General features: G+C 58.3%; 1 protein-coding gene and 2 pseudogenes across 1 annotated transcript; 2 read left to right on the top strand and 1 right to left on the bottom strand.

The window, feature by feature from the left end:
* Positions 1-118: 118 nt before the first annotated feature.
* On the top strand, positions 119-26023 carry LOC107503340 (actin-like). Its single transcript, XM_036221292.1, has 10 exons — positions 119-5182; positions 5918-6017; positions 10252-10390; positions 11993-12151; positions 12552-12662; positions 14072-14156; positions 17441-17602; positions 17911-18099; positions 19902-20083; positions 20933-26023. The coding sequence occupies exons 1-10, from the start codon at positions 4993-4995 to the stop codon at positions 21074-21076; spliced, it is 1461 nt and encodes a 486-aa protein (XP_036077185.1). The 5' UTR covers positions 119-4992; the 3' UTR covers positions 21077-26023.
* Positions 18517-18635, top strand: LOC118603460 (annotated as a pseudogene).
* Positions 22246-22364, bottom strand: LOC118603491 (annotated as a pseudogene).
* Positions 26024-27960: the final 1937 nt, after the last annotated feature.

The raw sequence follows: 27960 nt of genomic DNA, 5'->3' as shown, positions 1-27960 counted from the left end.
GCTCGGCAGGGGGCTGGGCGGGGGGTTCCACGCGGATTAAGGACGAGAACGGAAGACGCCTCCCCGCCCCCTCCACCCCCCCCCCCGCCCCCCCCGTCCGCGAGGTGCTCGGCGGGGGGCGGGTCCAGAATCAGCTCACCGGCAAAGGCGTGGGGACCCCGTGGTCACAGCGTGGAGGCCACGGTGCCAGCCACCCCGGCTTTGGAACCCTGGTGGTCTCAGCTGAGTCGGGGCTGAGTCGGCCACAGGCTGTGGCATTCGGTCCTTTTGCAGGCCTCCGGGCCAGGACGTTTTGGGCGGTCCCGGGGAGAGGGACTAGAGTGTCAGAGGACGTCTCGTTGCCGGCGTCGAGCCGCCCCAGGCTAAGGTGTCAGGCCCCAGACAGGGAAGGAGGCAGCATGGCCTCGAAGAAGCCACCGTCGCCAGGACGACAGGACACAGGGGCGGAGCGGGCCGGCCTTGCGAGGCGGAGGGTGTCGTCGTGGTTCTGTGCAGGTCCGGGGGCGTCTGACATGGCCTCCTGGGGCAGGTGGCCTGGAGAGGATGAGGCCACACGAAGCCCCCGCCCCCACGCAGGCAGGAGTCGTCATGGGGCTTTGCGTGGTGGTGGGGTGCTGGGCTCTGGAGTTTGTGCAGTGGGGGCTCGGCGGGACCCCAATGCAAACGCCTACAGCTGTCACCGAGTGTAGAAACGCCTTCGCTGCCCAGCACGCAGGCCAGCGGGCCGCATGCCGTCGCCCCGAGCTGCAGAGAGCCCCCCAGGGCCTCTGTGCTGTGAGCCTCCAGGAATTTCCCTGCGGAGAGACGGGGCCCAGAGAGTGGTTCTGGGCTCTCAAAGGCTGGTTTTCCCGCGGGAGGAACAAGTCGGGCATCCCCAGGGCACTCCCAGAGTGGCCTGGAGCTGAGTCACCTCGCACCCCCGGTTCTCCCACGGGTGCAAGGCACGCGTCACCCCAGCCGCTGGCGCGAGCAGAGGACTGGGGATGTCACGATTAGCTTCCAAAATCTGCACGGCAAGGAATCGGGGTGGGAGGTGAGAGGCGAGAGTGACCCCTGACCTGCTCCAACCACCGAACCACGGCGTGGTGGCCGGCGGCGGCACCCTGAGTCCGCCTCCACGTCCCACGGACTCAAAGCCGCCTCAGACGAGGCGCGGGGTCGCCAGCCAGCTGGCTTCCTGCCCTGGCCGGCAGTGAGGGACGTGAGCCTTGAGGGCGCCAGGCGGACAGCCTGCTGCGAGCCTCACACACGGCCCCCCAGCCCCCTCTGAGGGGGGAGGTCCAGAAGGCAGGTCACACAGGTGGCAGGTCACAGAGAGACCCAGAGCGGGCCCCTGGCTGCCACGGAGGGTGTCTGCGTCTTGCGGAGTTCTAGAGAGGCGAAGGAAAGAAAAGGAAAAACGAATTCCGATTTGAGTAAAACAACTGAAGACTGGGCAGTGAGTATGACACAACGGTCCTTAGACGCTGGAGAAGGGCAGAGGACAGGGACCGAGGGGAGCCCGTCCGTGGTCCCAGCCCGCCGCCTGCAATGCCGATGACTCGCATGACAGGAGAAACATGATCTACCAAAATGGACAGAAGAAGAAACCAAAAAATCGGAATAGCCCTCTGCCTGTTAAAAAAAATAATAATAAATTCTAAATTTTAAAATGGTCCGACAGACAAAACGCTGGGTCCGGATGGAGTGACGAGTGAGTTCTCTCATCTCTTAAAGCAAGGACACCCACACACAGAGCTCCTCACGCCGTGCAGAGCGAGAGAACGTCTCACAGCTCATGTCAGGAGGCCAGTGTACCCCTCGGCAAGGGCGTCGTAAAAAAAGAAAATTACGCTGTGGTATCTGACACAAAATATCATCAGTAACATTAGCAAAGTAACCTCCGACAATATTCCCAAAGGCAAAGGCATCAAGAACAAAATGGGGTCTATCCTGGGATCGCAAAGTCGTTTTAATGTCCACAAACCGATCAATGTTAATTCACCACATTCGCGGAACGAAGAAGAGGAACCATTTCATCGTGTGCGGAGAAAAAGGATTAGATAGAACACACCAGCTCACGATAAAGACCCAGCAGACCGGGCCTCGGGCAGAACTTTCTCTGCCCGATAAAAGATACGGACAACCAGCCAGCGTCACAGTTCCTGGAGAGGCACCGTGTCCCTGTGAGCTAAGGGACAAGGCAAGAATGGCCACGGTCACTTCTATTCATCATTACATTGGAGATTAAAAGAAGGCAAGACAAAGACTGATAGATTGCAAAAAAAAATTAAATTAGAAATTCCCAAGACTGTTGGGCAGAGAAGTGCTCATGCAGCAGCCGGTCCTGAGTGGCATCTGGGGACCGGCCTGGGCCGGGGGTCCTGGCAGTGGAACGGGCGAGCGTGGCCGTGCCAGAACGGTTTATACACATAACACGGCTTTTGCCGGACACCTGCCCTCCCGGAGTCGGGGACGCTGTGCCTGAGACCCAGGCCGTGTGTGACCAGCCTTCAGTGAAACCCTGGGTGCGGGGTCTCTGACGAGCTCCCCTGGGGGGCCCCTTCGCACGCACTGGCTCCACCGGGAGGGGCCCCCGAAAGCTAACACCGGGTCCCCCCAGACGGCCCCCCACGCACCTGTTCCTTTGGCTGGTTTCGATTAGTGTTCTTTCACTGTAGTATACAGGTCTCGTAAATCTCCCTCCCACCACCACGAGCCATCGATCCCGACGTGGCCTTGGGGACCCCTGATACAATTGTATGTATTGAAAATGCAAAGGCGTCTATAACGCAGAACTCCGGTGAATTTAGCAAGATTGCAGGACACAAGGCCAAAGCGCGAAGCCCTATTTTATTTCTATCCTAGCACGAAGAACATATATTAATTGGAAAATGAAGATTTTTAAAAAATTTCATTTCCTAAAGCATCCAAAACCAAAAAAACACTCAGAATAAAATTTCATTTTACAAAGTGCAAGATTGCCGTGCTCTGAAAGTTACAAAATGTTTCTGAGAGAACCCAGAGAGAGTCTCCATAACAAAGGGCTCTTCCCAGTTCGTGTTTGGAAGGCTGGGCCAGGTGACAAGGAGCATGGCCAGGAGGAGGGGTAAGCGGGTCTTTTTTCAATACATATTTTTTTTTGTTAAAAATAAAGAAATACAAACTTTTGGGTCATATGGGTACCCATATGGAGAAATATAAATCTTAACTCCAACTCATGTTGTATAAAAAAATTGAGGTGGGTCACTAACCTAAAGCCAAAAGGCAACACCAGAAAATCCACTTTAATTAAGTATGAGCGGGCTCTGAGTTAGGTGAAGATCTATTAAACAGGGCCGACAATGTCCGGACCCCACGAAGGAAAGAAATCGAATTTCGACGCGCTCGAGGAAGTCTCTCGTCAGAAGAAACCGTTAAGAGAGTGAAAGGCATCCTGGCCCGCTGCAGGCGACCACAGCCACTGACCAGAGCCACTGCCGCCGGGCAGAGTCCGACCCTGTCCCCGCTGCTCGTGCGGACGCGGCACCAGCCTGTGCTCTGCGCCGGCACGGGGCAGCTGCGGGAGGCTCTCGCCGCAGGCGCCGAGCCCAGAGCCTGGAAACGGTGATGTTTCTCACTTTATCCGATCTCGTAATCGGCACATGGCAAAAAACCAAACAAACAATTCCGCAACTCGTTTGTTTTGTAATAAAACCACGTGAAAATGCGGGGTAGAAACAAAGTGAAAAAGCGATTTGCGGGGAGGGAGCGTTCTCCACCTCCGTCCGCCAGAGGGCACTCGCGTGCACAAGACCCGGAGCTCTTGGAGGTCGCAAAGAGCGCGAGGGACACGCGGATTTTTAAACATGAGAAAGAGACTGGACCAGTGACCGATGCATGTGGAAACGTGCCCAGCGCCATCGGTCACCAGGAAACAGACGGGAACCACGGCGAGCCACACCGCCTCCCCGAAGGGCACAGCCGGGTAGGGCAGCTGCGTGACCAGGGCGCAGGTGGGCACAGCCCCTTGGGGAAAGCGTCCAGCTGTGTCTCTCGCCGCCGGGCGCCCGTGTGCCCTGGAGCCAGCTGGTGCACAGGGCTGCCGACCGCGGCGTACCTGCAAACAGAGGAAACGGCCAGGTGCCCCTGGGAGGGCAGAAGAGGCTGCAGCCACAGGCGGGAGGCCACTCAGCAGTGGGGGAGACTGCGGGCCCAGCACCACCCGCAGCGCGTGGCTGGCTCGCCTGAGACCGGAGGCAGCCGCCCCCGGGCACACGGATACGCAACCCAAGGACAGGGCGGAAGACGGAGGGCGGTCGCCTCCAGGGACCGGGCAGGGGGCAGGGGGCGCTTTGCAGCGACTGACAACGTTCCTCGCCTTGATCCGGCTACGCAGGTGCAGGCCAGTGAGACTCCGGCGTGCACTGAAACGCCTTGTGATACACACCAGGCCTTGGACGGAGGACGGGCGGGGGGAGACGACCTGCAGGCGGGGATGGAAAGCCGGGGGGGCGGGGGGCCCTCCCGGAGGAAAGCCCAGGGGGCAGGGCTCTTTAGTTAATGGTGGTGGGACAGAGTCCCTGAGCAGACCGCAAACGGGAGCCACGAAGCCCAGGCCACGCGCGCGGCGACCACCACGGTCACGTGCCGGCCGTTGGCACAGGCCCTCCTCCCGCACGCTGCGCGAGGCGGCTCCCCGCCCCGCGAGATGGGCCCTCTGCGTGCCGGTCCCCGCCCTTCGCACGTTGCAAATGGTGCTCCAAGGCTAGCTCGTCGTCTCCAGGCGACCGAGGGAAGCCGCACCGCCTGGCACCGGGCCCTCACGCCGAAGGGCGGGCGGGTGTGTCGTGTTCCCGCCCAGGGCCCCGTTTACAGCCCTCCGCATTTTGATACACGGAATTCTAACAGTCCCTGGCCTCTGCTCCCCAAGCCCTTGGGGCAGCGAACTGGAGGAATGAGGATTTGTCCGGCGGGTGGGCCCTGGTCCCCACCGATGACAGGCAGTGTGCAGGTGGCTGCTCCGAGGTGTTTATGGAGGTGGCATTTGGAACCAGGTCCTGGACATACGGTAGCAAAGTCGGCTACCCCACTGCGGCCCCCACGTTCACGTCCCAGCCGGCGGAAATGATGCCACGTGCCCCTAGGTACGCCGAGCCCGGAGGTCCTGGTCACCTTCTCTTGCACAGCCACCTGCCCGGGGTGGGCGTGTGCAGCGTCCACGGTGAGCTGGCTCCCTTTCACACCTGGCGTGCAGGTGCTGGGCTGTCTGTGCCCAGAGGCTGCTGCCACCCCTTCCTGCCTACCTTGGCTGGGCCAGGACAGCGGGGCCCTCCTGCACCTGGTCAGCACCCTCCCCGCTCAGGGCCGGGGGCAGCTCTGCCCAGTGGTTACTGCTCCCTCCACCTCCCTTCCCCAGGCAGAGGCCTCAGGGAGGTCAGGCTGGGGCTGGGTCCCTGTCGTCCTGAGCAGGACAGATCCCGAGGGTCATGGGCCCTAAAATGACAGTAGGAGTAGATACAGAAGAAGAGGAAAGGCGAACCCAGGCCCGGATCAGGCGGGGACAGGGGGCCGGAGGCAAGGCCCCCCGAGGTCGTCACTGTTACAGCACAGTGCGATTGTTGTGTATGGTGACAGCCCCGAGCCACCAGGCAAAGGCCAGCTCGCACCTGGCACCCTGGCTTCAGAAGGCAGAGAGGTTCGTGACTTCTGTCTTACAGGCGCTGCGTGTTTGCGAACCGTGTGTGCTGTGCCGCTGCAGTTAATGGGGGACCCGGATGCACGGGACGGCGCCCCCCGAGGGGCAGGGCTGGCCAGGTGGCCGGCAGGCTGCGCTGCGGGCGGTTTTCACGTGGTTCTCTGTTTCGGCGGCTCCGGTTTGGCCTAGATGTCTTCACTCTTTCATTAAAATCTTTCAGAATCTTCTCTCTCTCTCTCTCTCTTTTTTTTTTTTAAATAGGAAGAGAACATGTCACCAAGCAAGACCAGCAATTGCTGAATCATCGCGACACCCCCGAGAGGGGCCACGGATGCCACGTCTCTTCCCAGGGGACACAAAGGTAGGAGGGTGAGGACGGCTTCCGGGGTTCGGGGCGTCGGAAGTGCGGTTGCTGCGGGGTTTTCTCGGGCGTGAGAGTTCGCGATTTTATGTCTTCTCTTGATGCTTCTTTTTAGCTGCTTCCTCCAGCTATTAAAAATGACGCGTTTGCTTTTTTTTTTCTTTTCCCTGGGTGGGGATTGAACCAAATTCTCCGCAGCCCCCTTCAATTTTAAAAGCACTCGGAATTCCAAGATCGCTGGAATTATGGGTGCGCGCACACGGTCAGGCTCCGAGGGCCCAGAGTCGGCGGCTCCCGGCAGGGCACTTGAGAAAGCGCCCTGGGCCCGTTAACGTGTAGAAACAGATGTTAGCGCGTTTAGATCCACGTTTAAATCGGGGTGCTGCTCAGCAGAAGCTTGGACCTCGCGCCGCGTACGGCCACCGGTAAACGAAGAAATGTTAGCATTCCCCCCACCCCCCGATGCGTACTTGAAAGTCACAGCGTTTGCATTCCTCGCCAATGACACAAGCCAGGGCGAGGCCTCTGGAGGCGAGGAGACCGTGCCGAGGCGTCGGGCCCACGCGGGGTGGACCCTCGATTTAACCGGAGGTTCCCGGACCCGGCTTTGCCCCCCGGCTTTGCTCCTTCTCGCCCCTCTGCGGGACGTCAGCCAGGCCGGAAGTGGCACCGCCTTGTGGACATGCCCGACACAGGATGAGTCCATCGGGGCCGGCGGGGAGGGGCCTCCGTGCCCCGGTGCGGATGGCGGGCTCGGAGAAGGGGAGCGCGACGCCGTTTGGGGCGGAAAATGCTGGCCGTGGTCCAGCTCTCGTCCACGGAAAATACCGGAGGCCTCCGAGTTTGAAAACGTCGGGAAACTTTTCTGGCCAGAAAGAACGTTTGGTGCGTAGTAGGTCTACGGCCATCTTTTACACGCATGCGTCAGTGGAAAATAAAACCCACACCGGAAGCTTCTCTCGAGGCCAACGACAGCCCCTTGCGGCAGGTGTCTCCGTGGACCTCGGCCTGTGTCTCACGCCTGCACCTTGCCCGAGGGTCAAGCGCACCCGTGACAAGTTACCACAAACTTAGTGGCTTAAAACGATGCGACTTTATCGTCTCTCGGTCCTGGAGGCCCTGAGTCTGAGATGGGTTTCGCCGGGCTCGGTCACCGTGCGGGTGCAGCCATGCTCCCTCGGGGGCTCCGGGGAGAGTCGGTTCTCTGGCTTCTGCAGCTTCTAAGGCGCCCGCTCGTGGCTCGTGGCTCGTGGCTCGTGGCTGGTGGCTCGTGGCTCGTGGCTCGTGGCTCCTTCATCACCCATCAGAGCAGCATTGTCAAATCTCTCTCCGAGTCTGACGCTCCGGCCCCCGCAAGGGTCCCTGTGGCTCATTGGACCTGCCAGAAAGCTCGGGCTAATCTCTCCATGTCACGACCCCAGACTTAATCACACCTGCAAAGTCTCTTCTGCCGCGTGAGGTCACATGTGCACCGCTTCTGGGCATCGGGGTGTGCCATTAGCGCGGGGTCATTATTCGGCCGAGCACAGCAACCAGAATGTGGCATCGTCTCGCCGCCAGCGTGGGTCACATGGCCATCGGTGGCGTCAGGGGCCTGAGAGCCCAAACCTGCACCGAACCCCGAGGACGGGGCGTTACGGCGGAAGGAGGGGTGCGCAGGCCCCCGGGGGCTGACGACAAACTTGGAGAAGCCCTGCCTGGGTCAGGAACGCACACGTCTGCCAGTCACAGGACAGTGGCCTCGTGCAAGAGCCGCAGCACAGAGGGGCAGCCCCGGGGTGTCGGGGGGCCCCGCGGTCACTTCGTCCCTGGTCCTCGCTGGCGCTGCTTGAGTGTGTAGCGCGGTTCCTGACATCTGGGGCAAGGCCACCACGGCCTTCCCTCCCCATGCCACCTGTGTGCGTGAGCCGTCTCCTCTCCTGACTGCTGAGGAGCCCCTTCTGGTGCCCTCCACACCTTCCCTCAGGCTTTGATTTCCGTGTGTTGACTCTGAACGTTTAGGTTTGCGTGTGAGTTGCAGGCCCGTTAGGGTTTGGAGGAAAGCAGAATGTCACCCTCCTCCCAGCGAGCCAGCCCACGCCCAGCAGCCCCGCCCGGGTGGCCAGCCCAGAGGCAGGGGACATTCCCCGCTCAGGACGTCCCGCGGGAGGCGCGCTGGCTCGAGGTGGCAGCGCGATTACTCGTGGCCTAATCGTCCTCCTCTTGCTGAGGAAACAGAGGCGGAAGCCAGCATCAGGTGACCTGAAACGAAACAAAGGAAGAGCCACGTGCTTGTCGGCTCTGAGCGCAGATGCTGTTGTGCCAAAGGCAGAGCAAGGACCGAGGACCGCGAGATCGGCCCCAGAATCCACGCCCTCCTGTGCTCCAGATGCCCTGAGCTGTGGTAGGAAGGCTGCGGGGTTCTCCCTCCCCGGTCTGCGCTGGCTGGGCGGGGACACGGGACGAACCCCGTCTTATCGAGAGGATTATAATGATGGTGGTGATGGTGATGGTGGTGATGGTGGTGATGGTGATGATTGTGATGGTGTTGATGGCGGTGATGGTGATGGTGATGGTGGCGATGGTGACACTTGCCACACTGCTTCCCACCTCAGCGTGAACAGGTGAGCAAGCTCATACCCGCGCATCCTGCTCGGCAAAGCCCCATGACCCTGACTTGGCCGTGGCGGCCCGGCTCCCCCACGTCCTGTGACGGAGAAGGGAAGAGGCAGTAAAGCCAGCCTTGGAGAAGCCACGTGCGGCTGGAGATACCCGAGCAGCACAGAGGCGAACAGGACCCCCACAGAAACTCCAAAGCAGGGATTGCGAAGTGCCCCCCAAAGGACGGACCTGGATCCCAAAGCGAGTCGGCAGACGTGAGCTGAGCGTCCAGGGGTCGCCACAGGAGACCTGGCCTCCACCTGGAGGAGCTCGTGCCCCCTCACGGCCACCGGGGCACGTGGCCGTCACAGAGCACAGTGCGAGACGTGCCCTGACCCGGCAGCCGTAAACCAGCCGACGTTTCTGGACAGCACGTTGTCCCCGCGTTCACGGAGCCTTTAAAAGTTCTTGGTCTTCCCGCTGGTCGTCGTAAGGGAGTCTGTGTGACGAGCTAACCCCGAATCCGGGGTGAAGGATGATGAACGAGGAGGTTCCCCACAAGCTTATTTACAAAACCCGAAAGGAGTGAGCGGCCCTCGGCATCTCACAACGGGGCGTGGGTAAGGGAGTCACGGCAGGGTGACGTGGCGGGCCCCGCGGTGACGGAAAATGTTTCGCGTGACGTGGACGACAGGGAACGTTTCCAGTGCTCGGCGGGAGTCAGACACACAGCTGCTCACGTGGCTTTCGGCGTGTGACGTGTGCACGTGGCGATCACGTCGCCGCCGTCCCCCGGGTGGAGAGCCCGTGTCGGGCGTGAGGGCTGATGCCCAGGCCCCCGACGCCGCGCCGACAAACGCCGTCTATGGTTGGCGGGATCTGGGGAACGTCTTATTTTTCCCCATAGTTTTCTCTATTTTCTGTCGTGAACCCGTAGTCTTTCTTTATCTGAAAGAGAATTAAAATCGCGTTTAAAGTGAAGGTAAAGATCCGTTAAATGCCATATTCAGAAGAGAACGTGGATTCCTTCATGTCGAGGGCCATCGAGTTTTAAAAAGTGAGACACAGAGATGGGTTGAAAAAATACCAGGATAAATGGGGTGACGGTAGGTGGTGGGGGGCTGCGGGTGACTATGCTTTTCTTATATTTTCTCGTATTGTCTAAACTTGCAAAAACGTGGGAGAAGTTGCCTAGATGCTGAGTGGAAGGCGAGTTGGCCTCCACGGGGCAGGAGGCTGGCGGGGTCCCCAGCAGGGGCAGACTTGGGGAGAAGGAGTCCTGGCTGCAACCGCTGTTTCCTACTGGGGTCCCCTCCCGGCCCCGGCCCAGAGGCAAAGGGGCTGCTTCAGATGACCTCACCAAGGCGACCACGGGAACGGGGGGGTGGGGGGCGGTGTCACAGCGAAGTCCTAGCCCGGGACCTCGCCCACGGGCCTCTCTTCTCCTGGGCAGCCCCGTGTCAGCAGACCACCCACGGTGTGCAGATGGGGGCTCACCCTCAAGACAGGGAAGTGGGGAGCCACCCGCGTGGCCATGCGAGGGACATGGCCCCGTGAGCCCCGTGAGCTCAGAGCCGAGGCCACGCCTGGCACCGCCTGCCCCGGGGCGAGCGCCTGGCACGCGGCTTGGCTAAGTCCGCTGTCTGTCCCGCAGCCCCGTCCAGGCCACGCGCAGCGCGATGAGTGTGCCCCTCGTCTGTGACTACGGCTCCGGCTGCAGCAAGGTGGGCTTCTCGGGCAGAGAGGCTCCCCTGGCTGTGTTCCCAACCATCCTCGGGAAACTCCGGCATGACGTGAGTGACATGGCATCCGCCCCTGGGTGCTGCTCAGCCTTGGAGGTGGCCCGACAGCCCCGTCCCCCTCCCCACGGCCAAGGCAGACCCTGAGAGCTGGGGTGGCCCAGGCGCGGTGCACGGAGCCACCGGGCTGGGCTCGGTGAGGCGCAGCGGCCGGCCCGCACCAGAGCGTCTGCTGCCGCGGGCCTGGGAGAGGCCAAGCGTTCCTATTTCTAACTGCTTCTCAGGGGATGGTGACGCCCCAAAGCCGGGGGCCACACTTAGAGAACCGTAGACTTATGGGAACCATCCGGTCACTTAAGTCAGAAAAGCAGAGAGTTGTACAAAATCAGCTGCTCGACTGTCCACTTTGCCCTCCTCACTGTGGAGAGCGGTGTGGATACCAGGTCGTTCTCTACCTTGAAGGTAAACGGTTAAGCGCCAATGATAGTCAGCCCCCAGGACCGAAGGCAGCAGGGAGGGGTGGGGACCCGGGAAGCGCTCTGCCCGAAGGGGGCCCGACGTCACCAGCTCGTGACCCTCACCGGCACTGCAGAAGGAGTGAGGCCAGACACCGCTGACCCCTCCTGAGGGAGAAGGGGGTGGAGGCTCAGAGAAAGAAAGTGGCCTCCGGGGACACGTAGGGGTCCCCAGCCCACGTCCCGACCTCTTCCGCCTAAAAGACAGAGTCCTAAGACATAAATGCTCTGTGCGGATGAGCTGTGGCGACCTGGAGAACCGTCTCTGAACCGCACGGCACCACACAGCACTGCAGCATTGTAACATTGTGACATCGCACCGTAACATTGTGGCACCCTGGTGTGGCCGCAGCACTGCGGGACTGCACACAGCGCCCCCTCCCCCGCCCCCGGGGCCCGCTCCAGCTCACCTTGCCAGCACTGCGCCGTGACGCCAGGGCCACGCTCCTGCAGACAGATGTGGCCCACGGCCGCGCGTGGCCAGGATGCCCACGCGGGCCGCCCCACTGCTGGGAGGCGCGGGGCCCCTCTCAGAGCCCCCCAACGGCCTGGCCAGCGCTTCCTTACACTGCACGAGTCCTGGGCCCCGGCCAGCCCCCTGTCCCACACCCGGGCTCGGCCTCGCACGATGGCCTGAGGCCTCGCCCGGCCTTGGGGCGCCCTCCGCATCTTCTCTGACGCACACATGCTCCCCGATAAAACCCTTGCACCCTCAGTCCCGTTTGGTGGCTGCGTTTAGGCACTCGGGCCAAGTGCCACATCCCCTCTGAATGACAGCATGGACGCTTCCGTCTGTCGAGAGAGGAGCTGGGCTCCTTTCCCTAGAAATAACAGAAATTAAAGGGCGGCCCTTCCCTGCCAGCGCCCCACGGCACATGTGGGAACACGTCCCTCCCGCCCTCGCCTTCTCTGTCACGGTCCTCGCCGTCCTCGTCTGTGACATGGGTGAGACGAGCGTCCCAGCAGCGCGGTCCCTGGGGAGCACGCTTACCTTGCAGGTCGTCTCTGAAACCTCTCGTGGCGTTCCGAAATAGCGCACAGCGTGGCGGCCTGGAGCCGTCCCCCGGCCGCACGCCGCGGCCCCACCATGGCTCGCGGCGCGCCCGGCGCGGGGGCTGAGTGGAGGGCTGTCCCTCCCCAGGACCGACCCGACCCGGCAGGCGTTTTTCAGAACCCGCTGGTAGGGACGGAGGAGGAAGACTGGTTCATCGGAGACGAGGCTCAGAGCAGACGGGAGAAACTCCACATGCAGTGTCCCATCTCGAGGGCCACCGTCACCAGCTGGGACAACATGGAAAAGGTGGCCGCAGCGCCCGTGGGGGAGGGGCCTGCCCGCGGGGCTCCCCGCTGCCTGGCACCCGGGAAGGGGTCCCCCGTCCCCCGGCCCCTCAGCGTCTCCCATCCCTGTAGACACTGCAGCACGTACCTACCCTGGACGTCTGGCTCAGAGACCAGGGGCCGAATCGTCTTCACCGCTTATTACCTTTGTCACGTCAGACCCCGAGGCCCTCCAGACGCCCACGCTCCCCTCCGGGGCTCATGGCCGGCAGACTGCACGCACAGAGGCCCCAGGGCTGGTGCAAAGCCAGGGCCCGCTGTGGAGCTGCCGCCGCCAGGCCGCGCGCTGCGCTGAGGAAGCCGCTCTGCGGTGGGGACAGCCCCGTCCCCGCCTCACCGTGCCCCCCGCCCCCACCCCCCAGGTCTGGCATCACTCCTTCTACCAGGTGCTCCGCATCGCCCCGGAGCAGCACCCCATCCTGATCACAGACCCACCTTTGAACACGGCGCCCAACAAGGAGAAGGTGTTGCAGGTAAGAGCCAGGCGGCGGGGCGGGGGCGGGCTCCCTCGGGACCAGAGGGTGCTGTGTCCTCCGGCATTTGGCGGCAGTGCCGGTGACCCCGGAGGGCACACCAAGCAGTCGGGTTTAGAGGGTAAGGGGGTATGGTGGGGGGGAGGGGTCGACGCCTTCGGCTGCTCTCTGGGGCGGAGCGGTTGTCGCCCTTTGCTCAGGAGTGTCCAGAAACGTGAGTAAGTTGGCCGGAGTGGCTGGCAGCTGTGCCCGGTCTGGCTCCTGTCATGCCTGGACGCCCAGCCCTGGCTTAATTGCCCCCGACGCCCTCATTGCCTCCGCTTGACCCCAGGCTGCTCCCGCCCCTGCCCCCCGCCCGGGGGCGCTTGCTGACCGTATTGCGCCAGTGGCACTGGCTGGTGGAACCCGTGAAGGGTGCAGGCCGGTGAAGACAGGTCGCCCCGGCCTCCGGCCCCCAGCCGGCAGAGCCGTCCTCGGGGCTGGAGTGGGGTCCAGGGGCTGGGGCTGCAGGGGCTGCCGCCGGGCGCCCGTGTTCCAGCCGCATCGTCAGGCTTTGCCTAATGAGGGCCTCGATGAGCCAGTTCAGCAAGCCGGGTGGCTCCCCCACAGGGCCCGGAGTGCCCGGAGCCCAGCGGGGCCTCCCGTGAGCGCTGACCCGGGAGCAGGCCCAGGGCCCACAGCGCCACCGCACGTGGAGGAGCCTCGAGGTCAGCGCAGGCAGGAGCTGCCACCCACCTGAAACGACGCCGCGGGGGCCGGCGCGCCTCCCACGTGGGCCGTCACAGACGTGGCCGTCGCCGGGACCCAGAGCCACAGCCCGGGACCACAGTCCCTGCATCCCGTGTCCACGCTGCACCTGCCACTGTGCCGTCACGTTCCTGTCCCCTGGTCTCCCGCGCAGACACGGGGGGCCCGATGTCACGCACGTCGGAGGGGTCACCACGGACGGCGACCGCAAGGCCGTGTCTCACCCATCACTCCTCCCCTGGGCACAGTTGGCGCCCAGCACCTACCTTGGCCAGGCCACGTCTGCACGACGTGTCTGGCGAACAGTTAACACACGGCTGTTCGCTTTGGCTTTCCGTTGCTATGAAACCAGCAAGTCCCCCCAGGTCTAAGTGTCGGAATTCCTGGCGAGCACGGAAAGCGGGAAAGAAGGGTCCGTTCCGTGGAGAGGACAGTGGGTCTCAGAGGCAGAGGGAATTCCGCATCGTCTCCACCGTGGTACCCGCGGGGCGCCTGGGAAGGGCGCGAGCCCACCGTACAGCCTGGGGAACTGCCCCGGGGCCGGGCAGGCAGGTCTGGCGTGAGGCTTCCTGGCCGCCTGTCTGCAGCTCCCTGGGGAGCCCAGCGCCTCCCCCAGGCGGCGAGACGGGCCTGGTGCCAGCGCTTCTAACGCTTCCCCGCAGATCCTGTTCGAGACCTTCAACATGCCTGCCCTGTATTTAGCCAACCAAGGAGTCCTTTCTCTCTACGCCTCCGGCCTGACCTCCGGTGAGTGGCCCCGCGGAAGCCCCTCCTCTCCCCGTGAGCCCTCGCCGGCCCCCTCTGGCTGCCCACTCCCTCCCTGCGAATAATAAAAGAAGAAAAATCCCCCAAACCACCCTGCCAGCCCTTTTCCTCTCCCCTCCTCTTTTCCGACCTCCTGGTGAAACACTTCGTTCCCACCAGACTCGCGTTTTTTCTGGACAGCTTTCCTGAGGTGCAGTCGATGCGCAAACAAGGCCGCGTGACTGAGCCGTGCGGTCAGATGACCATCAGCACGGTCGCGATCATAACACATCTGTCACCACAAACGTCGCTCTCCCGCCCCGGCCGTCCACGTCGCCCCTCCGGTCTGTCCCTGCGGACGAGTTTGCGTTCTCTGGAATTTCGGATCGATGCGACCGCATCGTATGGACTCGCTTGTCCACTCAGCGTGATCGTTGGGCTTATTCGTTGGCGACGTTTTTATCGACAGGTTGTTCCTCGTTGTCCCCGAGCCCTGGTCCGCTGTACGAACGCACCGTGCTCTGGGTGGCCATTCACCACCCACGAATGGGAATTCGGGGTCCGTCCCGTTCAGGGTCATCGTAAATAAAGCAGCTATGAACACAGGTGTATAAGACTCTGCATGGACACACATTTTCGTTTCATTAAGGTAAATTTCCGGAAGCAAAATGGCTGGGTCATATGGCAGGTGTATGCTTAATTTAAAAAAAAAAAAATCTGCCAAACTAGTTGCCAAGCGATCACATGAGCCGTTTGCATTCCCGCCCACCGAGTGTGGGCGTTCCAGTTCCTCCCCGTCCTTGCGTTCCGGTTCCTCCCCGTCCTTGCCAACACTTGCTGTGGTCAGACTTTTCAATTCCTGCCATTCTAATGCGTGTTCGGGGGCATCTTACTGTGGTTTTGTTTCGTTTTTTCCCTAACAACCAGTTGAGAGCCTTTTCCTGTATACAATTTACCGTCCCTCTATCTACTTCGGTGAAGCATCTGTTCAAATGTTTTGCTCAATTTTTCATTGGCGCCATCACCTTTGAGTTTTGAGAATTCTTTCAGTATCGGGTATGTCTTTTATCAGATATATGTTCTGCAAATATTTGCTCTGAGTCTATGGCTTGATTTTTCATTCTCTCGCCATGTCTTTTGAAGAGGGTAAGTTTTTAATTTCAGTAAAGTCCGTTACATCAATTTGGCTTTTTGTGAATCTTGCCTTTGGTGTCATAGCTAAGAAACAAATGACGAACTCACAGGCTTTCCGTTCTGTTTTCTTCTAGAAGTTTTACAATTTTCAGTTTCACATTTAGTCCTATGATCTATTTTGAATATGTTTTTACATAGTGTAAGGTGCAAATGAAGGGTTTTTGGAACGTATAGATGTCCAATTGTTCCCACGTTATTTGTTGAAAAGACAATGCTTTCTTCATTCAATTGTCTCTGCGCATTTTTTGGAAAATCGATTGCCCATATGTGTGGGTCTATTTCTGTACCCTGACTTGTGCGCCATCAAGCCATTGTGTAACTACAGGTTAATCGCATTGTCTGCATTGCTGTAGCTTTATACGTCTCAAAATAACATAGCGTTAGCGCTACACCTCTGGGCTTTTGTTTTTGATGATGTTTTCGCCATTCTAGGTTCTTTGCATTTCCACGTGAATTTCAGAATCGGTTTGTCAATCTACCAAAAAAGCCGCTTTGAGTTTTGATTGGACTTGCATTGAACCGATAGATCAATCTGGGGAGAACTGACATCTTAACACTATTGAGCCTGCCAACAAACGAGCATAGTACGTGCCTCCGAGCCGTTCTTTGACCTCTCCTGGCAGTGTTTTGTGGTCTACAGTCCACGAATCACGCGTATCTTCCGTCAGATTGATCTCTGCTTCATCCTTTCTGACACTATTGTATATGATATCTTTATTTCAATTTCTGATTGTTCATTGCTAGTCTATAGAAATATAATTGTTTTTTTTTTTGCATATTGATATTTTATCCTGTTACCCTAACTAAACTCATTTATCTGTGTAGCTTTTTTTTTTTTTTTTTTTTTTTGAGATTTCATAGGATTTTCTACTTGGGCATCATGTTGTCCACAGATAATTTTCCTTCGTGTCCAAACTAGATGCTTCTTACTGTTTTCTTTTCTTGCTGGGTTGCTCTGGCAGAATGTCCAGCGCAAACCCCGCCTCATTCCTGGTCTGAGAGAGAAAGTGCTCGTCCCCGCCACTGCGTATGGAGCTCGCTCAGCGCGACGGACTCGCTCAGCGAGGAAGCTCTTTCTTTTGTACGCTTAGTTCACTGAGAGGTTTTTTTTTTTTTTAATGAACGGGTGTTGAACTTTGTCACGTACGTTTTCTGCATCTATCGACATAATAATATACATTTCATCTTTTAGTTCTTTCATAGGTGAATCGCAGTGATCGGTGTTTGTTGAAACAGCCCTGGATTCTGGAGATCAAACCCACTTGCCCATGACGTGTTATCCTGGTTATGTGTATCGTTGGCTTGAATTTGCCCAGATTGTGCCCAGGGCTTCCGTGTCTGCGCACAAGGCGTGGCGGTCTGCCGCGGTCCTCCTTGCGATGTTCTGCCTCTCGGGGACCACTGTTCTTTGTCGCCTGATGCCCGGCATCTCGAAAACTGCCGTTTCTTGCGCTTCGCCGTCTTTGGCGAGAGTCCTGGGGGGGCGGGAAGCCGCTCCTCGCCCCCGCCTCAGCGGGACACGGTGCTCTTCCCCACTCATTTCGCTTCCTTTAAACTTCAAGTTCCTGATTACCAGCTTCAATAGGTGAAAGGAGTCAACTCTCCAGACCCCTACTCGGCTCTGGGTGGTTCCGGAAGACGCCGTCCGCACAAAACGAGGCCGTGTGTTTCCATCACACATCAGCCGCATCTTTCAGGACTAGCGCTGGGGGAGCTAGTTTGCCGTGCTGACCGAAACGAACGTGCCCTCCACTGCATGCCCGCTTCCAACACCCCGGCGCCGTCCAGAGGCTCCCCGTGTTTGCATCAACACGAGATGGTTCTTTAGAGGAAAACGCGTTAAGAGCAGAGTTTTCTCCCTCTTTGACCTCTTTGGCAATTACTGCTAACACCTGTATGTCTGGCTTAGTGAAGAAGTCTGTAGGCTTCTTGCCCAAGCTCGCCAGCCCTCGGTCTGACCCAGCACCCTGCCCTCCGACCCGCGGCCTTCCCCTCCAATGACTTCCCCACTACCATCTCTTCCTGCAGACTTGACAATTGGCGAGGGCTGCCGTGCACGTTACCTTACGATGCCAGTGTTTTCTCTTGTCTAGGAACAACCATCGAGTCCGGAGAAGGAATGACATACTTTGTGCCCATCGTTGATGGCTTTTCTTTGCCCCAGTCAACCATGAAGATGGACACAGCAGGCCAAGATTTAACCTCGTACCTCCTGCAACTATTATCGGAGAAGGGGCACTCACTAATAAGCACCGGTAGGAAATTGCTCTTCTTGGCCGGACAAATCAGTTCCTGGGGTGTAATATCTTTTAGGGCTTCTTGAACCGACAGGCCTTAATTCGTAAAGCTAAAGCTACTTGGCTATCATCCACGTTCTAAAAATAACCCATCTATGTATAAGGACATTTAGCGGATTGATAACGACAGTCAGGATGATGGCGATTATGATGGTGGTGATGATGGTGTTGGTGATGGTGATGGTGGTGATGTTCCCGGGGAAGGAAAAAACCCTTTCGTGAGCAGTCACGTCCTTTCTGTCCGGCCCTCTTCCTGTCCTGCGCAGGTGACCGGGAGTACATCCGGGATGTGAAGGAGAAGTGTTGCTATGTGGCTTTGGACTTTGACGAGGAACAAGTGAAAGCCAGCTTGCCTTCCTGCACACAGAAGTGTCAGCTGCCCGATGGCCGGGAGATCAGCCTTGGGCCAGAGAGGTTCCTCTGCCCCGAAGCGCTTTTCCACACAGACCTCATAGGTGAGCCACGGGGTGGACCGAGGTGAGTCCACATCCAGACGGATGGCTGGGCTCGCTGTCAGGAAAAGCCAGGGCGCAGGGAGGGGATTCTACTTGGAGCAGCATGCCGTAGCGATTTCTAAAGTTCCTCCCTATGAAGCACCTACTATGCGCCTGTCATTTTGCTGCCCACCGTATGTGAGTTGTATCCCATAATCTGAACCCAAAACTCATATCGTCCTGTTTTACAGATGAGGAAACCCATTGAGGAGTGTTAGGTGTTTGTCAAATGTGATTAGGTGTTGTGCTGGACTGCAAGTTGTTCATTATGTGTCATTTACACATCATTTATAAAATAATTTTAAAAATAGAAATTAAGACAATTCAAGCATAAATGCAAAAACAGAAGATTTGGAGGTAGTGTCAAAGATGTGGCGAGTCTACGGCCATGCCACCCTGAACACACCCGATCCCGCCTGATCTAAGAAGCTAAGCAGGGTCGGGCCTGGTTTGTACTTGGATGGGAGACCATCTAGGAAGACCAGATGCTATAGGCACAAAAAATAAAAAAATAAGGGATTGTAAGCTGACAAGGTCCTTGCAATCTGTGAGGTCAACCAAGGGTTGCCTTGCCTAAAAAAAAAAAAAGTGATGGACCTAGAAATTTTAAACAAGCACCGAGTTGATTACATCTGTCTGGTAGGCACGGCAGAACAGGAGGAAATTGGCGAATTATAAAATCCCCGTGGATTGGGAAAGCGAGGTGTGCCAGGTTGTTGGGGAATGCCAACGATTTCCTGGAATCAAAACTGTAAAATAATCGGTTACACCCATAACGGACGGGGGCGGGGGGGTTCAGAGGAACCTGACCACTCCCCCAGGGCCAGCACCTGCGAAGGACACGGCATCTCTGTCCGGCGTAAGGCAGCTGGGCTCACCTCCGTTCCCCCATCCGACCGTGGTGGATGAAGGCTTGAAACCAGGCACGTGTTTCCCCGATATTAAGCGGATTGCTAAAGATGCCGCCGGGTGACGCTCTTCACGCACGACGCAGCAGGGTGTGGGCGGGTGGATGGCAGTGGGGACCACCATGATGTGACCATGGCAGAGCAGTCGCCGCGCATGCTCCCTGGGCCAGGCGCGTCCTAAGGGGTTTCTGTGAATTCGCCTCGCGGTCCTTATTCCAAGGTCAGCGGGTGCGAACTAAGACAGATGAGAACAATTAGGCTCCGACAGGCACCACCCGCCCCGCTCAGAATCTCCCCATGCTGACAGACAGGAATACAACTCACCTGTCTCTTAAGGGCTGTTCTCCTTATATTGAAGCTTATTTGTGGGGGACAAAGGACGAGCCAAGGAGGGATGTTAGCGAGACTTATGGTGGGGGTCGTTTTGCAATATATACAAATAGCAAGTCATGGGGTGGTACACTTGAAACGACCATAATGTTGTATGTCAATCACACCTCAATCAAGAATAAATACAGAAAAATAAAAAGTAAAAGGCAGGAATCATCAGTAAAATTTTTCAAAGCCCGCCTGAGCAAAGATACCGCCTCCAAAGAGATCCCTGCATCGAGTAATTGATACGAAGGCGTTAAAAACTTAACAATTGCCAGAACCTTTGAATGGAAGTTCTCTCGGACAGAAGAGGAGAACTAATACGTTTTATGATTCGGTCATTAGCGGCTGAGTCGCCCGGCCGAGCCTGGTCTGTTGACACCCACGTGGGCCCTGCACTCAGAGCTGTGTGACTTGGGGGGGCCCCGGGCGGCCGGCCGAGCCTCTGGCCCCAGCTCTTGCCCCCTGTGCCCGGCCTGACAGGGAGAAGCAGCCTGGGCATCCACATGAGGGCCTTCCGCAGCATCAGCTCCTGCAGCCCCGCCCTCTGGAAGGTTCTCTTCCGCCACGTGCTCTTGTCGGGGGGCACCGGCTCCTGCGCGGGCTTGAGGTTCCGGATGCAGCGAGAACTCTCCGCCCTGGTGTCCCCTCTGATCAACGTGAAGGTGCGTCCTCCAGCCGCGGGCGGGGGCTGCCCGAGGCGTCCCGTAAATGTTTCTGGAGGTCTCTGAGGGGCCGGGAACGGGCCAGGTGCTGGGGGAACATCGGGAAACGAAAGCGACACACTCCTGGAGCTCGCGGGCCAGTGCGGGGGGAGTGACAGACAGCTTGGGTCTGGAAGCCACAGACGCGCCGCTGCTTGGAAGGGCTGGAGACGCGTGTCCAGGGCCCAGGGGCGGAGGCGGCGGGGGTGGGGAGGTCAGTGGGCCCCCCCCCCCCGCACCCTGGCGGAGGGGCGTGGCTGTGGTTGCCGCCTCCCCGCCCAGAGCAGCCCCCACCCGGTGAGAGGGCACCCTGGACAGACAGACAGACAGACAGACGCCAAACAGGAGGGAAGCCGTCCCCAATGACGCCCACGTGCAGAAGGGATTTCTCTGGGGGTTAGAGCAGGTGTGGGTGTGTGTGTGTGTGTGTGTGTGTGTGTGTGTGTGTGTGTGTGTTTATCAGCATTTTCTAATTTTCTTACTTAAAATGCCCATGGCTTACACGTAGACGCTATAGCAGTGTACATGTGTCATGGATCTGGAAGTGAATCTGAGGAAGCTACCGGCGGAGGGGTGTGGACCCCGAAACATCCTCAAAGGGCAGAGGAAGCTGTATTTTCTGAGGGGGAAGAAATTCCTGCCCGGGAAGTTCCCTCAGGAGCTGACGTTTTGTGTCCCCAGTTTCCTGCAGTGTTTCGACTCTGCTTTGTGTCCCCAGTTCAGTGTAGTGTTTTGATTCTGGGTTCCCCCCCTCTCTCGTCCACCCCTTCCTTCGCCCACCCCCCACCCTGCCTCTTCGACCCCACGCAGGTGTCCGCCTGTCCCTACTCCATATACGGCGCCTGGGTGGGCGGCTCCATCCTGTGCTCACTCTCTACCTTCAACGACATGTGGATCACCAGCACGGAGTATAAGGACTGCGGCTCCTCCATCGTCGGCAGGAGATCCTTCTGACTCGTGACACCTGTCCCATCGGTGCCACCTGCGGGCTGAGCCTCGGCTCTGCTGCATTGATCAGCGCTCAGAGCCAACTCACACGTGAGGCGGGCCCTTCCTCCCCCAGGCTGCAATAAAAAGGGTCAGGAAGGCTTCAGAATCCCAGGGAGTGCCCCCGGGGCCCTCGCCACATTCCTGCACTGTAATCACGGGGAGGGCATTTCCGGGGCACCTGTGCGTCGATCAGGGTGGCCGAGCGGTGCTGCGGTAACGAACACCCCCCTAAATCTCAGCGCCATAAAACCGGTCCCCTCCTCACCCACGCTGCCTGTCCATCGACGGTCCGCGGAGCTCCCCGCGGCATCGTCCTCGCCCCAGAATCCCGCCGACAGAGTGACGCCATCTGAAACACCGTCATTCACTGCGGGTGAGCCTCGGCGTGGCCTGTCCTTGGCAACAACGTGCCCCAGCCCAGAAGGGGCCCACAGCACATCGGCTCACAGCGAAGTGGTGAGAACAAGCCACGTGGCCCCCGACAACAAGGGGGGCCGGGAAGGGCCACCCCGCCTTACGGGAAGCGGGGCACAGACCCTCTGGTGCCACGGGGTGGGGGAGCAGTTAGGGTGCTTCCGGAGCCCGCACGACCGAGGGGCGTTTCGTCCTTCCACGAACTTAACACGCACGATGCGGCAATTCCACGACGCAGCAGCTGGAGCTGCAGGAGGTTAATCAGCTCGAGCGAGGCCATTTGCACAGCCACAGGGAGTGTGAACCTACACGTGACGCCCGCAGGGCTGCCGGAAGCTGCATGCAGGGAGGACACAGGAGCGGAGTAACCGCGGAGGACAGAGCCGCGTCCCCGGGCTGGACGCACAGGTGCGCAGCGAGGAGGGTCCATGGGGGCCGGTCGGAGCTGCGGGAGAGCCCCGTGGGCACGCCGGCTCGCGAGGGTCCCGGCCGCCCAAGGCAAAGACCAAATTCCACGGTGATGGAAAATGCTGACGTAGGCAGGGTGACAGAACCAGGATGCCCGGTCAAATGTGAATTTTGTTTTGTGTTTTTTAAAAATATTTATTTATCTATTAATTTATTTAATTTTATTTTTTTTTTGGCGAGGCAACCCTCAGTTGACCTCACAGGTCGCAAGGACCTCGCCAGCTTACCATCTCTTATTTTTTATTTTTTTACGCCTACAACACCTGGTCTTCCTAGGGGGTCTCCCATCTGAGTACTACCCGGGCCCGACCCTGCTCGGCTTCCAAGATCAGACGGGATCAGGCACATTCAGAGTGGCGTGGCTGCAGACAAATTTGAATTTAGAAATACAACCGACAACTTTAGAATGAGCACGCCCCAACCAACTCTATGTGAAAGAAAGAGGCCCCGATGAGCACTGGAATTCTTGCAAAGCTGTCACTAGAAAATAAGGGGACGAATCGCATGAGGGTGAGAGGAAGAGTTATATTGAACCAAAAATCCCCTACCTAGTCCATCTGGGGTTGAAAGGGTGGGAAAAAACAACTTGGTGGCAGGCAAAGGCTCAGAAAACTTTCCACCGACACGTCCTCTCTCAAACAGCAAACCGAAGATCCTGGGATGGAAATCAAACAAGCCAAGAAAAAGAAACAGTGGTGGTGATAAGGAAGCTAACCAAGCTTAGAGTTCAATGCGGCATGCTTAAAATTAAGAACACAAAGTCTCAGATGATCTCAGGAAGCAGGGCGGCTGAGAGGTAGGAAGGGAAACGTGGAATTCTGGAAAATGCAGACATCCATTAAGTCTAGATAGGAAAGAAGCAGGTTAGAAGTGTGTGTCTCTAGTTCAAGGATAGGAGGAAGCCACTGCGCCCTGCGGGCTGAGTCTGGGTGTTCCGGCTCTGTTTACTCCCCTTGACGTGAAGTGCTGGCCGGTGCCTCTTCCCCAAACCCTGCACACCTGCCCCAGGTAAGTCACGCAGGAGACGGGCACCTTGTAGCAGCCACCGCTACATTTCAAAGTAATATTCCTATCGTGGATCAAACACCACTGCAGATGTCAAACATTGATTCTCTTGTTTCTTCAGTCATCAGATGTTTCTAATTTTCTCTGGCCTGAAAACAAGTATCATTCTTTCGAAAAATTTGGAAACGTTAGTGAAACTAGCTTGCCGTTGCGTTTCTGGCACAGGAGACAGTCTCACCTGCTGCTCTCAGGCTCAAACCACACAGACACCCCTCCCCTTGATAATGAACTTGGCTGGGGGCAGTGGCAGGTGGACGTATAAATCAGGTACCAGACCTTCGTGTAATAACGCCTTCAGCACCTGTAGGTGGGTGAAGGGACCCGAAGGGGCGCTAAGGCAGGGGAGCCTGTGCCCTTTGTAATTTTCTCAATTTTGCACCATATGCATGAAACTTAAAAAAAAAAAAAATTCTTTTAAGTAACTTAAGGGTAAGCAATGGGAAAATAGCAATAAATGGGACATAGGTAACATGAAATCACACAAGCAAGTTGAAAACGAGGTGATGGATGTGCCAGGAAAAAACTGAGGACAAAATAAGCAGATGTTGAAGAAATAAAATTCCAGCAAAGTCATTAGAAGAAGCAGAGCTATTTCAGTGACACAAGGCGAGGGGCGGCCAGCAGAGCTCCAGTGAGGCAGGAGTCACTCCGAGGTACATCGGGCAGAGGGAACAAGGTCTAGAAGGTGCGAGAACGCCTTCACACCGGGATGAACGTGCCCCAAACCGAACTCCCCATTTCTGCCCCAGTACATGACAGCGCTGTTCACCGGGGCGTCAGCCACGATCCCGAAAACAAGCCCTGGCCTCTCTCTCCCGTACACGAGGCATCAGCCCATCGATTGGCTGCCTTCCCGATCTCTGCAGACCCTCCAGCGAACTCCTCACCTGGGTCCCCGCCTCCGCCCAGCAGCCAGCGCCCTTAGAGACGCGAGGTGACCTTGGCAGTCCTCGGCTTAACTCCCCGCGTGGGGACCACAGGCAGACACCACCTCACGCCCCGCAAGAGCGGCTGTCACCGAAACGGGGAGAAAGTGGAACCCCCACACAGCGTCGGGGGGAACAAAAAGCGGGGTAGCCGCTGGGGGGCGGTGTGGAGGATTCACGAAGGGCTTAGTGTGGAATAACACGGGGCTCAGCGGCCCCACTTCTGGGGGTACACCCGGAAGACTGAAAGCAGGGACCGGAACAGGCGTGGGTACCCCCACGCCCACCGCAGCGCGCGTCAAACGGCCGAAGGTGGAAACGACCCACACGTCCGTGGCCGGTGGGGGACGAATGAGGCGTGGTCCCTTGGACAGTGGGGTGTCGGTCAGCCCTAAACAGGAGGGGGGTTCTGACACCTGCTTCAACAAGGACGCGCCTCGAGGACGGAATTACGCTGAGTGAAGTGAGCCGGACACGGAAGGACAAACCCTGTGTGGTCCCACTCACGCGGGGCCCCCAGGGGAGTCAGAGTCACAGAGGCAGGAAGCGGGTGGCGGGCCGGGGCTGGGGGAGGCGGCGGGGAGTGAGAAAAGTCCTGGGGACGGTGGTGGTGGCGGTGGTGGCAACCCTGTGACTGTGACGGGCCTAACGCCCCTGAGCTGTGCACTTAGAAATGGGTAAGATTTGGGGTAATGTTAAGTTTTACGTTATGTATATTTAACCACAGTAGAAAAAATCCAAAGCCATCGGGGCCTCTCAGCCCAGAAGGAAATGCGAAGGCTTTACCTGAGCCTCGGCCTGCACCACCTTGCCCGGTGCCACTGCTGTAATGCCACCCCTCCCCCTGCCCGCCCCCCCCCCGGGCGCTGGGGCCCCCACGCTGCTCCGGGAGCCCCCAGACTCACTCCCACCTCAGGCCTGCGCGCGAGCCGCCCCCGCCGCCCTCGCCGGACCCGCCGCCTTTGCTGAAACTCTGCTCGGCCATCCCCGAAGGAGTAAAATCCAAGGCTGTGATAAAACGCCGAGTCGATGCTCAATGGAGTTGGCGGATGGTAGATTTTACAAGCTAAAAAAAACAAAAGCGAAACCCCAAAAAACCCAAACTAGAACAAGAGTGAGATTCCTCGTGACTCCTTCTTTGTAGGCAGGTGTCTGAACGGTCGAGAACCCTGAGTTCACAGGGCAACTTGCAGGGAGGCGGGAGCCCTCACTCCCTGTCCCCGGGGCTCTGGACGGCACAGTCCGCTCACCCGTCCGTAAGGGGACACTCCCGTGACGCTCACTGCAGAGCCACGCACGGACATGGGGACAGGCCAGGGAACTCGATAAATACACGGCGCGCTGGCAGACCGTAAAGGTCCGTGTTGCGTTTTTAACAAAAACAGAAAAGGAGTCTACAGCGCAGTACCGTCCTTCCCGTCCTATTCACATCGAAGTTGTGCACGCACACGGTTTAGAGCGTCACCGTGCCCTCGGTGGGGGGCCGGCAAACTTTCTGAAAGCACTGCCAGCTTTGCAGGGCGCGTGGTCCCTGTCGCCTGGTCAGTTCTGCCCCGTGGAGCCGCGGCGGCCTCAGACGACGGGAAAGGCAGCCCGATGTCCCTGCTTCCCGCGATGGCGGTTCCCTTCTGACTTTCTGTCTCGCATTTCAAGTTCATACTGCCTTTCGGAGACGCCTTTTCCTCCCGCCTGCCTTCTGTCGGGCTGACTTCATTTTCTTTACTCCTCTGCCAAGCTGGAAGTGGACACGTTTTTCCTTTTAGAGGTCACCCCAAAATCGCAACAGGCTCAACAGGTACCTAACACCGCCACCGATACGGGGTCTGCGGCCTGCTCAGTTCCAATCTCTCCTCCTGATCTGTGCTGTTTGTTCTGTGTTTTGATTTGACGTGGTTTTGTCCCTTTAAAAGTCCTTTCGGCCACGGTCTGCGCACCATAAACTCTCGTCTATCTGAGCATGTCCATGTTCTGCCCATGCTTAAAAAAAAAAAATTATGTTGAGATATAATTCACGTACCATAAAATTCACCCACTTGAAGTGTGTGATTCAGTGTTTGTTGACATATTTAGAGTCGCGCATCCATCACCACGATCTAAGCTTGGAACTTGTTCGTCCCCCCAGAAGGAAACCCCGACCCCCTCAGCCGTCACCCCCATCTGCCCGCCCCCAGCCCCGGCCAGCACCCTTCTGCTCTCTGTCTCCGTGGGCTTCCCTATTCCGGATATGTCCTGTACACGGAATCAAGCAGGATGTGGCCTTTTGCCTCCGGCTCGTTCTACACGCTGGAACGTTCTCGGGGGCTTCCCTGTTGGAGCATGGATCAGTAATTCATTCCTCGTTATGACCGTCACGTGTGTTCATGGACCCCGGGTGCAGACACAGAAGCACCACCCACGTGCAGACCTCCCTGCTGGGCCCCCTTTCCCAGGGGAGCTGCCGGGCAGGGAGCCCTTGATGGGGTGGGGGAGAGGGGCAGGGGAGCAGGAGCTTATGAAAGTCCCACCTGCCCATAGCCAGGCCCAAACCGCAGCAGCAACACTGACCAAGGACAAGATGGCACTAGCCCTGGGTCATCGGCGAAGGAGCTGGCCCTCCTGCCCACCCACACTGGAGCACCCCGTTCAGCAAAGAGGCCGAGGAGGGCAGTATACAGGCCTTTCCTCTCCCGACCCTCAGCTGCTCCGCCGGCAGAAGTCGGGGCTGGCACGGGGGGAGGGGGGCATTGCAGGAGAAAGCCCCAGAATCAAGTATGATATTAACCCTGTAAAGCGAACAGGACCAAGTTGTCGAAAAAATATCGAGACTGCCCCGCCGGAACGAGGCATACCTCGCTTTCGGCCAGCCCCATGCCAGGCGCCTCCGTGGGTCACCGCCCTCAGCCTGCTCTGTGACCACGGACGAAGGCACAGCTGCGATGTCCCCACATCAGAGAACTCGAAACATCGTACAGCTGAGGCGGAAGCCCAGGCCGTGGACGCACCTGGGTTGCGTGCACGGAGGAGATGCGTCTGGGCGGCGATCGTGTGCGAAGGAGCAGGGGTCTGACAGCGTGGTCAGGGGCAATTACTGGAAAAGCACTCCATATTTATGTCCCAACGAGTCAAGAGCCCTCAATAATAGGTCCCCACCCCCCCACCCCCATACACATACCCGGGAGCCCGGCTCACCGGGGTTCTCGGTTCTCAACTAGAGCAATTACCAGCATTCAGCAAGTGATTTACCTCACCGCTTGAGAGAGAGTTTGTCCTATTAAATACACAACAATTAGCGATCCTAATAGTCCATTACGACTTAATTAGATGCTGAAATTGCTTTGTTAAAAGCCAATCAAGAGACCAGGGTGAGTAAGTAGTAGACTCAGCCTCTAGATGGTTCCTGGGGACTTGGTCCCCAGCCCAGGGTGTGACGGGCCGGGGACAGCTCAGACCCAGGGGCAGTCATTCCCCAGGCCAGCTTGACTTCAAGTCTGATTATGGGGCTTGTTATGCTCCAGAGCAGCCAACGGCAGTGGAGGAGGGGGTGGACATGCTGCCCACACCACAAAAGTGGTGGACGCACCGGGGCTGATGGGAGCCGTCGGCCCAGTAACCATGGCAACTCCAGCTGACCATCAGCCAATCAGCAGCCAACTGCCAAATGTGGGCGTGGACCAGCTGACCACCTGCTGACCATGGGCAGCCAATGGCCAGCAGAGGGACCGCCCAGCTGGGCCCAGCCCACTTCATTTGAGCTCATAAAGGGTGGGGATTTCCGGCCACCGGGTTGTGTGGCTGGGTGTCTGCTAGGCCGGCAGTGACGTTACAAACGGAAGAGCAGGACTCCCTGCTCTCAGGTGGCTACGTCGTCGCACCTGGAACAGGAGTTCGGAGTGGGGACCGACCACGTGCATGGCGCCAGTCTTCTGGAACCTTCCTCTCAGTCCAAAAGGGGCCAATGATCGCACGCTTGGTCCTTTGGTGTAGAAGCCACACTGC

The sequence above is a fragment of the Rousettus aegyptiacus genome, unplaced genomic scaffold (genome assembly GCF_014176215.1).
Source record: "Rousettus aegyptiacus isolate mRouAeg1 unplaced genomic scaffold, mRouAeg1.p scaffold_m13_p_5, whole genome shotgun sequence".
In the NCBI taxonomy this organism is placed as follows: Eukaryota; Metazoa; Chordata; class Mammalia; order Chiroptera; family Pteropodidae; genus Rousettus; species Rousettus aegyptiacus.
This window is presented reverse-complemented; position numbering and strand designations above follow the sequence as displayed.

What these genes read in the sequence shown, in the direction of transcription:
- LOC107503340 (XM_036221292.1), top strand. Translation starts at nt 4,993, where the DNA reads ATGGAGGTGGCATTTGGAACCAGGTCCTGGACATACGGTAGCAAAGTC. An exon ending in TCGGGAAACTCCGGCATGAC is followed by an intron (nt 10,391 to 11,992) that starts GTGAGTGACATG and finishes GTCCCTCCCCAG; the next exon opens with GACCGACCCGACCCGGCAGG. An exon ending in CGCCTCCGGCCTGACCTCCG is followed by an intron (nt 14,157 to 17,440) that starts GTGAGTGGCCCC and finishes TCTCTTGTCTAG; the next exon opens with GAACAACCATCGAGTCCGGA.